The 12,108-nt window shown below is 34.3% G+C and overlaps 2 protein-coding genes and 2 non-coding genes across 4 annotated transcripts; 1 reads left to right on the top strand and 3 right to left on the bottom strand.

The window, feature by feature from the left end:
- The first annotated feature begins 15 nt into the window (after positions 1–15).
- On the top strand, positions 16–132 carry T01C1.7. Its single transcript, NR_072027.1, has one exon. It is a non-coding gene; the product is annotated as an Unclassified non-coding RNA T01C1.7 (non-coding RNA).
- A 1,161-nt stretch (positions 133–1,293) lies between these two features.
- On the bottom strand, positions 1,294–1,440 carry T01C1.5. Its single transcript, NR_072028.1, has one exon. It is a non-coding gene; the product is annotated as an Unclassified non-coding RNA T01C1.5 (non-coding RNA).
- A 2,930-nt stretch (positions 1,441–4,370) lies between these two features.
- Positions 4,371–5,165, bottom strand: T01C1.4 (Ovule protein). Its single transcript, NM_171770.6, has 2 exons — positions 5,018–5,165; positions 4,371–4,584 (listed from the first exon to the last, which is right to left on the bottom strand). The coding sequence occupies exons 1-2, from the start codon at positions 5,150–5,152 to the stop codon at positions 4,441–4,443; spliced, it is 279 nt and encodes a 92-aa protein (NP_741895.1). The 5' UTR covers positions 5,153–5,165; the 3' UTR covers positions 4,371–4,440.
- A 2,428-nt stretch (positions 5,166–7,593) lies between these two features.
- mbr-1 (Mblk-1-related factor 1) lies at positions 7,594–10,100 on the bottom strand. Its single transcript, NM_077393.8, has 9 exons — positions 10,015–10,100; positions 9,530–9,628; positions 9,286–9,440; positions 9,158–9,237; positions 9,000–9,110; positions 8,650–8,944; positions 8,187–8,389; positions 8,022–8,136; positions 7,594–7,977 (listed from the first exon to the last, which is right to left on the bottom strand). Exons 1-9 carry the CDS (start codon positions 10,091–10,093, stop codon positions 7,813–7,815), a joined length of 1,302 nt encoding a protein of 433 aa, NP_509794.2. The 5' UTR covers positions 10,094–10,100; the 3' UTR covers positions 7,594–7,812.
- Between the last annotated feature and the right edge of the window lie 2,008 nt (positions 10,101–12,108).

Consider the following 12,108-nt stretch of genomic DNA (forward strand, 5'->3'; position numbering starts at 1 on the left):
ATAAATTCTCTCCTCCTTAAGAAATCGAGCCCACACACGCAGCAAGTGTGCGGAAGAAGAGAGGAAGAGTGCTTGGTGCGCTGATTGCGGAACGAATGTTTATATATGACAAAGTGACGCTGTCAATAGACAGAACCAAAAACTATTGCTGAAGGAGGGGGGGGGGGGACGAAAAGCTTCAAGAAGGCATGGATTTTTGTTGGTGTATTCTGGTTTAGTCTCAAAACAAACTTATATGTGGAGTTAGAAGTGACAAAACGCTAAAAATTCCACGGCAAATCGTTGAGCAAAATATGCGAAGATGAAAGTTGAAAAATTGTTCCAACACGCTCACAGAGGACAAAAAGTTAACCTGCTCGTCGAGTGGGAGTGGAAATCAAATGAACGAACTCAGAATACATTGTTCTTCTTCGTCTGGTCATTCAAAGAATAATAAAAAGGTATGAACATGAATTTTCAAAACCATCGGTATACATATAAAATGAAACCTAGCAAAATGGTTAGTAATAAAATGCCAGGATTTTATGACAGTTACTTTGAAGTCAAACGTGCATCAAAATCAAAACTATCACACTGAATTAAATAACAACTAGCCAATCTTGAAATTAAAAATTGGAAAATCTTCATTAACTGAATAACTGACTAACTTCATAACTGAATGTCTTGGATAGTTTCCATGAAACTTCAAATAATTCGAAAACAAGTGATTAATTTTAAAAAAACGCGGGTGGTCTTCAAGGTGGGCTCGCGAAATTCCCACCATTACTTTGCTGACGTCATTCTATTAATCACACAGGAATTTCTTCTAAAAAAACTAAATATTCCTAAAACATCAGCTTCTGTCAAGATAAACTGAAAAATAACATGTTCACTGAAGAATTTTCAAAAGAGAAACATGAAAGGCGAAAAAGGAAACAAAATTCACATGTTCTCAATGTTTGGAGATGTTTTTTTTAGAGCGGCGAATATAAAACTGCAGTTGTAAAGAAAAAATGGCAAGTTCATGAAAGGCTGGCTAACTTTAAAATATGACCAATGAATTTCAAATAATAAATATATTTCAAACAGATTCGAAAACTGGATATTACAAAATTGATATAATTTCTAAGAAGCATTTTCAAGATATGCAACATTTCAAAAGTTATCCAGTGTTTGAAGAGAGGCCCGTATAAATAAATAATTAAAATTCTTCTTGATTCCAAGAAAAAAGCAACAAAAAAATTTACTGGCAGTGAAGTCCTACTGCTCACCACCGGCACCATCCTGGGAAAGTGTCTCTCAAGAATCGTTCAAGATACATCAGATGGAAAGAAAACATTAAAGAGGTTGTACGATGAGAAGCAGAAAGTTCACACGCCTAAAATTGCCGTTGGGAATAACGATGGTGGTAGGTCCTCCCGGACAAGTGAAGAAAAAGGAAGGGAGCAAAAAGCAAATCTACTTGTTAGAAAACTGATTTCTCAACGCACTCCGGCTAAACTGTGCCGGCGGCGGCATTCTTAATAGATTGCCAAGATGCATATCTCAATACGTATCGCCATTTGACGTTTTGGGGACAAGAGCATGAGGCTTATCCTCGGCATCCTCATGAACTGGACGATGCCGTTGGTGTCTGTGCTCACCGCTACGTCTCGGGTTTCAGATTCAGATATCGAATACACGCTTTTACACACTCTTCGAATTTTGAATATATCTTTATGGAGAACGAAGATGATGAGTAAATACTTTTGGCATTTGCCTCCGTCCCACCACATCGATCTTTCGATGCAGTTTTCTTCAGTTTTGGTTTCAGATTACTCACAGATTTGGCAACAATAAACAACATTTGTTTCGGCTTGAACAGTTGCTTAGTTCAAGGCTGAACATTGAAAAATGTGAAAACTTTGAGCATCATGTGCCTTCTTCTTGTTTTATATCACATTTGGTTTAAACAAAATAAAGCATGACAGCATGTTTAACGTATAACATAAACATGAGAACGGTGCAGTAAATCCGAATGTGTTTCACAATGCGTTGTAATAGAAACTATCATGAAACAATTTTCAAAATGTCTTTACCAAACTTTCAATATTGGTTCAACATGCATAACAAACATTCGATTGTTCTCTGGAACTGTACGGCTCATTTTAAAATATCCAATAGCTGGAAGTTGACCGGTTTGGACAAACTTGATTTGATAATTTAAGACTTAATATAAATATAAATAGATCGGGTGTTATGCTTATATATTTATAAATTCACTCTGTTCCAAAATGAATAATTGTCCAGAACTTCCACAGATTCTGGTGCGTCACCTTCTATGTTTTGAAGTTGTATCTCTATTTGTGTTTAGTCAGATCAATTTCTTTGTGTATTTTTTGTTGATGAATATGTCGCAATTCATCGTGATTTTTTTGACTTGATATGTCTTACCCTATCATCAGTTTTCCCATTATGTATATATGAAACAAATTCAAGGTTTGGGTGTTCCAATGTAACACTGATCGAGACTGCAAAAGATATGTCAGCGGTTAAAGCTTTAAACATCGGAAGCAATCAAATTTTTTATACATTAATTGGAAAATTCTGCGAAATTTTCAAGGGGTTTGTCTGTAATTATCTTTTTAAAATGTGCTAAATTGCCCGGACAACACATAACAGCGTCAAATACACAAAGCTTGATGCTTAAAAATTCTAGCATGTATTTGATTGACATCCTTGCTTGTAATTTTTTCATTATTAATATATGTTAAAAATAGAGGTACATTGAATAGAAGCCTGTATTAATGTACTGACAGGTTTTTAGAAATCTTTTTTGGCGGAACCATTCAGGAGGAAACCGTTAACAGGTGATAGGAAAAAACATTTTATTTGACTTCACTCCAAATTTGAAGCATTGTTACAACTTCCTTCAACAGATTCTAAACAGGAAAATGTATTCTCAAAAAAAAACTATCCGCAGAATTCATAAAGATCCCGAAAGAACTGGAATAATCAGTTTTTTAAAAATGTATAACCTTCCATGTTCGAGTTTAATGTCAAATACCTATATGGTTAAAATAGTAGTAATAATAATACTCATAATACAGGGTGGTCTATGATTATGGCGACCACTTTAGGGCACTGTAACTTTGTTATGGACAGTAAGCAAAACAAGCGAATATACACGTTTTTTTGGTTAAAAAAATCGAGCATAATGACATATAAAACTTAACATTTATAACCACCTACAGCCGCACAGAACACAAGACACTCAAAAATCCAAACGACTGTAGCGCACAAGAAGGCTCGAATTAGCTTATTGGAGATTTTTTAATGAGATTCTTTGAGTAATATTATCTGTTATGAAAATCGACTCAGTATGGTGGAGCTCCACTCCACCAGACACGATAGAATTGAAGCTCAATTGAAACTAATGTATAAACCTCTCAGGTACCTCTCATTTTTCTTAGACAATAGTTAGACAATTTGTTACTTTCTCTAGTTCAAATAGGCACCCAATGATTTTAGTTAGGAAGGACAAATGCTCCACGCATTTCTTTGCTCATATCATCCCAGTCTGGAACAATTTGTTCAAAAATGTTACGGTTTTTATATCCCCATATCAGTTCTGTGAATTTATTGATCTCAACATCCCCCGGATATAACTACACTTTTACCTCCGTTTTCGTCTTTCTCCCCGTTTCACCTGTTCCCTATTATCCTTTTTTTTACTCTTACTCAAGTTGAACTCTTTTAGGGTTCGTCTCGTTTTAATTGTTTATTGCTCTTCTTTTAGTTAAATAAACTCAAATTCAATTCAATCATGATTATCATGATCCCATAAGCGCAGCAGGAGACATTGGACTCTAAACCTCCTCTAAAATGGAGGAAAATTATAGATTCCCAATGTTGTAAGGCGCTCAATACTTTCAAAGATGAAGGAAGTTTTATGGGAATTGACATAACGACAGAAAATATTGTGAACTTCCAAAAATAAATAAATTTTAAAACTTTCGTAAAAGGGTAACCCCATAAATCAAGTTTTTGCACGAGTGCAGCAGGTCGCCATAATTATGGACCACCCTGTATACATATATTTATATAATTCATTCTAGATGCAATAATTATTCAATGCAGTTGAAAATGGTAGGAGTTAATGAAAAATAATTTTAAAACACTATGTACATTTTCATTATTACCTATTTCATTATTACCCCATTAATTTTCATAATGTAGTTTCCATGAACGTGATTAGTTTTTCATAAATTCTTAACTAAAAAAAAATATTAATTTTTAAAAAAGTGGTTTTCAGCAAACTTATATTTTCAACACAAATAGTTTCGAAGAATTCCTCATTTTCAATTTAGATGTTGACATTTTTCAATCCTAAAACTATATCAGTTTATGAATGATAGAATTCTTTATTGTACATAATACGATTATTGATAAAAACAGTTTCAATAAAATCATATAAAATATTCATTGAATTGTAACTTTTTGGATTCCCTTCGAAATGCCAGAAGCGCTGCTATCACCATCTTTTCCACATACACATTTGTTTTCGTTTTCCTGTTTATGAACAGGTGCCATGTAAAGAACCACAGGACGATCTTGTGTTCTAATCTGAAAAAAATATATAGTCTATGAAGAAATACCTCGAAGATCAGAATAATTTGATTTGATATATTTTATGCCTGGAACAACCGTTGAAAATTTTTTTAAATTGAAGTAATCATTTAATAAAGCGCTACGAATTTTTCAAAATAATTACACTTCGGAATATTGGAATGTCCATTTTCAAAATAATATATTTCTCCATCAATTTTGTTGCATAATGTTTTATTTAATAATTTAAGTGCCAGGCATCTGGTGTATTTTTTACAGGAATAATTTCAAAATTTTTTAACTAGATTAAAAATAAATTAGGCTTTTAAAATTTGTTTTCTTAAAATTCGATTTATTCCGCATAACAACCGTGTTAGATTTAAGCGTATGCTGAAAGTGGTTTTCTAGTTCAGAGTACTAGAATATTTTATCTTAGAAAAATATTGCTTACCGTTGCAGGCATATCTGGTGTTGTTGTAATTAGTGGTAGAGTATTATCTTTATGTGATTCATGAAACATATCCATACAATATTCATGATGATCCTCGTCATCAATTGGCATTGTAGAAACCATTACGTTAGTCATGATGACGTGAAAGCTGCAAGAGGGAGAATAAAACGGGAAATGAAGGGTAAAGCAAGTAAATGAAGTGACAGAAACAGGAGGAAATTCAGCAAACTCGTTTTGTGGGCGGACCACTCAATTAGAAGCCACAGGAGGGGCTCAACTGGAATCTTTCCAACTTTCGGTACGTAACCCATTAATGGAATAGCGACGTGAAAAAGAAAAAAATGAAAAGGGAAAAAGTTAAACACAATAAAATATGATGATTCAGATGATGCACTGAAAAATGAAACATGGGTTTCTGAAGAGGGCAGAAAGCACAAAAAAGAAGAAAAACGAGTAATACTTTGGTCGGTCGACATTTTCGCTATCTTACTGCATTGTGCACAATTTTCCGCTCAATTCACCAGGGAAACTGAAAAGAGTTTTGAAAATTTTTTGACCTAATTTTTCATGCCTAGAGAGGGGACAAAGATTCGTTCGAAATGCTTCTCATTTTGTTCTGAATCGGGATTTCGTTGCTCTGTCTCTTTGCTTTTCAGCCGTTCGCCTTGTATTTTAAGCAAATTTTTCAGCGTAAATTATTTTGCGGCAATTTACAAAAGGCAAGAGAAGCCTTCATAAAATATGGAAAACAGCATGGAATATAGGGGTGTAGTATTCAGAAAAAATAGGAATTTGGATTTAGTAACAACATTTTGGGGGAAAATTTTGTGTGTATGTTGATCGTACCGTTTTTTTAAAGAAAAAGAACGAATGCTTTAAGAAAATAATATTTAATTTTTTAAAATAAACTATTTTCCAAATGCTTTTGTTTTCAATACTAAAAATAATATTTTCCATATTTTTCAAACTTTAAGGGAACTACTAAAAGTGCTCAAAATTATTCATGCAATTTAAAACTACAGACTTCAAAAATGTGATGGAAATCCTGAACGTTACGTCAAAGATATACTAAGTGAGAATTGTTTTGAACTGGACACATCAGTCACTGAAAAAGTGGGAGGCGTTTTGGACAAAAGTAGTGAAAAAAAGAAAGCCACCGAGGTTGGTGTATATTGGCTGTCTCCACGAACTTGGTTGCCGTCCACTGATTCCCAATGGAATTATGTGGCAGCCCAATGGCTGATCAGTTGCACACATGACAAGTTTTTGCTCCAGAACAGACGTCGACGTCGTTGTCCGAAAAAGCTATGTTGAACCATGAAAAAAAAAACGGCGTTTCATTTTGGTTTGAACGACTAACAAAGTTACACTTCTATAGGACAAATGGCTGAGCAATTCGTAGGATGACAAGATGCGATCAGCTTAGAATGAACAAATATGTGAATGTTATACACTATCATCTGACACAAAATGAAATGACGTTAGGCGTCGCGTCTGAGGGGCCACAAAAGACAAAACGTTTGTTTTTCGTTGTTTCGGGCGGCAGGCCCAAGTGTGTATGTATATGTGTAGAATGGTCGGTTTTTGTGTGGCCATGTCTATTTCTGGCAAAAAGTCACGGCAAAAAACTAAATTTAGAAGCAACAAAGAAGAACTAGAAACTGGAGCAACGAGAAACTAAGAAAAATTTGCGAAACATTTGAAAAAAGAGAAGAAGAATAAGAAAACGCCTGACCGGATGTCACACAACCCACTGTTGAATCAGATAGAAAAACGACTAAGTTGGAAATAAGTTTTGCTGGACTCCAGAACATTTGAACTTAACAAACCGCGCTGGAACTGCGCAAAAAAAATAATTCTCTGAATTTTTTTTGAATTTCAGTTTTGAAAGAGAGCAGATCTACAAAAAAACTTAATCATTAATATTTTATTTTTAAGAAAATTTTAAACTTTGAAAATAATATAATGTGGCAATTTATAACGTACTGTTTTTCACATCGGTTGAGTCTAGTATATGTTGCATCAAATGCCTTTTCAGGGTTTTTGTCAACTTTAGAGATTTGAAAGAGGGTAGACATTCTGAAAGTCAATTTTTACCCAAAATCTGAAAATTTGATTGAAAAAAAAACAAATTTGGGATTATTTTCACTAAATCTCAATGTAGTGAAAAACTAGACTGAAAAGTTTAATATCCAAATTTTTCCGCTTCAAAGTGTTTCTCCTCAGAATATTTTTTGTAGTGACTTTTTTTAAACATCATCTTTCAAATTAGAATATTTCGTGTCCCTACAGGGATGTGCATAGTTTGTGTCTATGTGCAAAGACCGAGGTGACAGTACGGGCGGGTAGGCAATTTTCTGCCTATTTAAACAAATGTCCCTTTAAACAAGAAAAACTTTCAAAGTTAAGCACAAAAACATCGTTTTTATGGACCAAAGTTTGAGAACTTGTTTATCAGGAAGTTGAAAGAATAATGGGGTATAATATACTGCAAGTTTCTTGCAAATAACTAACTGAACTTCAAACTTTTTCTGTTAGAATTTTCACATTGTACACATTGTACATTGTACAATTCTGATTTCGAAAATTTAAAATTTATTGAAATCCAAAGATTTGAAATTTTCAGAAAGTGAGAACAACAAGTATACGACAATAAATAATTGTGATTGACTATTCATTGAATATTTTTACTTTCGGGAAAATGATGAGTGAGAAAAAATGAAATGCAAGTGTATGAAAATTGTGTCTTATATTGAAAATTAACTTTTTAGAAATTTCAAGACTAGCGATTCGATCTAAACAAGTGAAATGGGAAATGGAATCGGAGTGGAAGTGTGGGAAGACGAATCGGATTTCTCAGAAATTGTAGACGTAACAAGTTGGCTACCATCTTCACTGGTTGAAGAGTCATGGCTGTAGAGGCAGTCCTTCTTTTTTCGCATCAAATTTCTTTCTTTAACCTGCAAAATTATATTGAGTTCAAATAATGACTCAGAAAAATAACCTTATACTCAAGAGTGGAGTGAGGAACACCAAAAAAGCTACCCGCTCGATGAACAGTCATTTCCCCTCGACGGACACTTCTCACAGCTTCGTCCAGAGCATTTTTGTCATATTTTCTGAAGTTGGTCGGGTTTAAAGATAAATCAATGCAAATTTCAGGTCGAACCTATATTGTCCTCTCTTCGGCCTGCTCCTCTTCCACTCCTCATTTCCATGCATTTTCTGAGACTTCTCCGAAATCGGCGTAGGAGTATGGGTATCAACGTTAGAAATGTTTGCACTATCCACTGGGACCACATTTCCTTGAGTTTTGAACAAGTTCTGCCAGATAGACTCAAGCCACTTGGGGTCCAAGGGGGAACACGACTTCTGAAAAGTGATTGCTACGTCAGCAAAAATGAGCTTTCACAGAGAATGTTTCAAACTCTGACAAGTAAATAAGAGCCGTCGTTTGAAATTCAGAAAAATTTTTTAAGGAATTCTTGAAATCTTGAAATATACCGAAAATCGTGAAAAATACAAAAGTGATTTAAAACTAATAGTTGGACAGCGACGTAAAGCAATTATATAATTTCCTTGTACAAAAATATTATTTTACTTAAAATTCAATAGGGCATTTTAAGAGTTACCTTGTCAGACATCTCCGGCGTCTCACCGGTCCCTTCTAAACTGCTATTTGTGCTGTCAGGTGAGCTTGGGCACATTGAGGCATGAGGTGAAGATGAGGATGAGTCAGATTGATTGCCGAACGCGTCCAATAAAGCAGCCGCCGCCGTCGCCTCAACACATCTTTTTTGCTCCGCTTCGGCTCGTCGCGCCGCTATTTTTCCACGGCGAACTTTTGATGGGATTGCCCCTTCCGCTTCGAGCTTATAAATTTTGTTTCGTAGAGTTGATCGAGGAATACCGTATACCACAGATGCCCTATAATAAAAGAAATTTATATTGATTTGGGAAGCGAAACGGAAAAGAAACTAGCCTTCTTGTTCCAAGTTTTCCTTGTCGAATGTCCTCCACTGCTTGGGTCAAATCCTCCACAGTGTAGTTTCTCCTCAAAATATTCGATTTGTTTAACGATTCATCTACTGGTCTGAAAATTGAATATGTTCAAAAATATAGTTCAAGTATTTAACCTACTTTTCTGGTGCAACCGATTCATCATCTTCACTTTTCGTCACGCTGTTGAAAACTCCAATTTTCTGGAGCATATTCATTGTCTAAAATTAATTAGTGTGCAACAATGTTTTCGACACACTTCAACTCACCTTATTACTCAAATCCAGAGGATTTTCCGTGACAAGACTGCAAGCCAAAGCCGCGTATTGCAAATGAGGTTGAAGTTGTGCGTTTTGAAATTGGAGCCAGAAATTGATAGCCCACGGGTTTTGCAATAATTGTGGCAGTACACCCTCGTTGATTTCTGGAATAACAATTAATTACAAAAAAAAATTCATATATTAATGAATCGTTTAAAGAATTATTGGAAAATGTTCTGACAAAGAAACATACGTCGTTCCAATCCAAAGTTTTGAAAATCATTTCCAGTTGGTAATGTTGACGATGGTGAGTTTAAAAGATTGGCAATGCTCAGCCTATTCATGGCGTAGGCTGAAAATAATTTTTCATATAAATTTGTTTAGAGGCACTTTCTTAGAATTAGTTTAATGTTAAAGTTGGTTATTATTTGATTTTTATATTCAAAATGGGAATTGCAAAAAAAAAAGCTATCAACGACCGAAAAACAATTGTTCTAATCAAAACAACGTTCATAAGGAAGAAACTGAAAGAAGCCTAGACTAGCAGAATTTTCCCCAATTTGGAATCAGAAGCAGAATTGAAAGCACCTGCTCTTTCAAGAACCCGCACAGGGATAATCCTTAAATTTGACCACTCAACATGTAATTCAGGTGTGTGTGTGTGTGAGTGCATCATCGTCATTTGATTGAACACATTCTAATCTAGGACGTCTCAAGACATTTCCCTTTTCAACTCACTTCCTTTGTACTGGTCCTGATTATCCGTTCCCATAAAATGGGAAGACATCGCAAGTCCTGGTTTCGGTTCGCTATTCATTGTACCTACGAAAATACAATTTGTTGAGGTACGAAATGTAAATTAAAAGAATTATTAGAATTTTATTGAAAAACAATCATAGAAATGAGCTAATGGAGGAGATCAAAATTTGACGGAAGAAAAGGATTAGCCCTATCAAATTGAGACAATAGAATTGTAAAAACATCAGGCAACTGAAATTTTCGGAAAAAAATATGTAACGAAAATGAAACAATAAACGTCTATGTGAGCAGATATCAGTTTTCAAAAGAATGTTGGAATCAGAAAATGCCAAAAGTATTAATCTGATTTCACACTTTATTTTTAAAATTTCCAATATCTATTAAAAAATATGACTAATTTCATTTTTTGAAAATCTGTTCAAAGTAGAACCATTGCAGACCATCTAAAGTAACGTTGATTTCAAATCGAAAAAAATTTAATGGGATTACTCATAAAATGTAATAAGTTCTAGAAACATGTTCTGAACGGTCATAAGAGTTTTAAAGTTATGGATGAAACAAATGTTGAAAAACTATCAAAAATGAAGGTATCTCATAGTTTTTCAATTCAAAAACGGAGCATATTAAAGTTTAATATTAATGTTTTGTAGTACAACAAGAAATATGTACCTGGTGCTAGTTTTCAGATAGACAAAGGTTAAAGTATGTTTTAATTTGCAAAATTGAGTTTTCTGCTCGTTTTCGTGACGGTTCTTTAAGCAAAAAGCATTTCAGCTGAAATTTTTTGTCCAACTGTTCTGAAAATCGTGGTAAAAATTTTTCAAATTCAACTTTTGAACCAAACGACAAGTTATTATTCACAATTATTCTATGATTTTTGTCTGGAAGAAAAACTTAAAAGAAGAAAGTTCAGGAAATCCCCGAACACACTTTTTAGAGAGAAGATAAAAATCGTTATCGAACAGTGTCCAAACACTTCCGAAAAGTGTTTCCAAGAGGGCCTAAGTGTCTAAATCCGCGGTGGGAACCGCCACTTTCAGTTTTTTGGAAAATTGAACTTGTGAGATAGATTTTTGTTTTCTAAATGATTCTGGGAAAATGTGTTTTTTTTTAATGATTATAAAATCAATTTGAAGGATCCATTAATTCTCAATTTCCAAAACAATATAATTTACAAGACTTTACTGTATCTCTCTCATTGGTTCTCTAATAAAAAACAATCAGTTTTCGGGCAAAAACAATGTAAATATATTGATTCCCATTCTCGATCTGCACCTTCGTGGAAGTTTATACTCATTCAAAAACTTGAATTTTGGCGCCAGAAAGGTGATGTGCTAACAGATGCGATTGGGGTGAGTGTAAGCCAAAAATTCAAAAACCTTGTGGCATTTTTTGTTTAGTACATAAATTAAAGTGTAACACAGATAATCCAAAAATTTAATATTAAGGATTACACTACTAGTAACGCTAGTCATACCTGGCTCTGATTCATTTCTACCTGGCCGTGTTGCTGTCACGTCTAATATCATTCAAGCTAATTGTTTGTGTGGTTTATCTTAATTCACGTAACTCTTCTTGAAATTTTGCTATTCCCAACAGAAAACCATGACATTATACTAACATGCTCTCCCCGCTCGATTTTGGTTGACAATAAGTTCGTGCCGTTGTCTAATGAGCAAATAAAACGAGAACAAAGGTCCTGGGTTTTCATAAAATTGTTAATGTGAATATAACTGGCGGTACTTTTCTTTTTTGTGCGGTGCTTACAAAAAAGCCGGAAAAATGAGTTAAAGTAACCTGACTCAGTTCCGGCAATTATTTTACTCATTCTTCGTCGCCTATCAATACTTAGAAAGTAATCAAGGGATGAAAACAAACAAAAAAATGTTCCAATGATGCAAGAATGCACAAATGAATTGGATAAAGGTCATAAGAGTACTGTGGTGATACAAATCAGAGTTTCACTCATTAGGAACAATGTTTGATAAACTGAAACTGGGAAAACTACCTCGTCCTATGCTAGTAGCATATCCACTGTAGCATATAGAAACCCCTTCCCAGTGGGCTGGTTTG

This window comes from Caenorhabditis elegans, chromosome X, assembly GCF_000002985.6.
Source record: "Caenorhabditis elegans chromosome X".
Taxonomy (NCBI): Eukaryota; Metazoa; Nematoda; class Chromadorea; order Rhabditida; family Rhabditidae; genus Caenorhabditis; species Caenorhabditis elegans.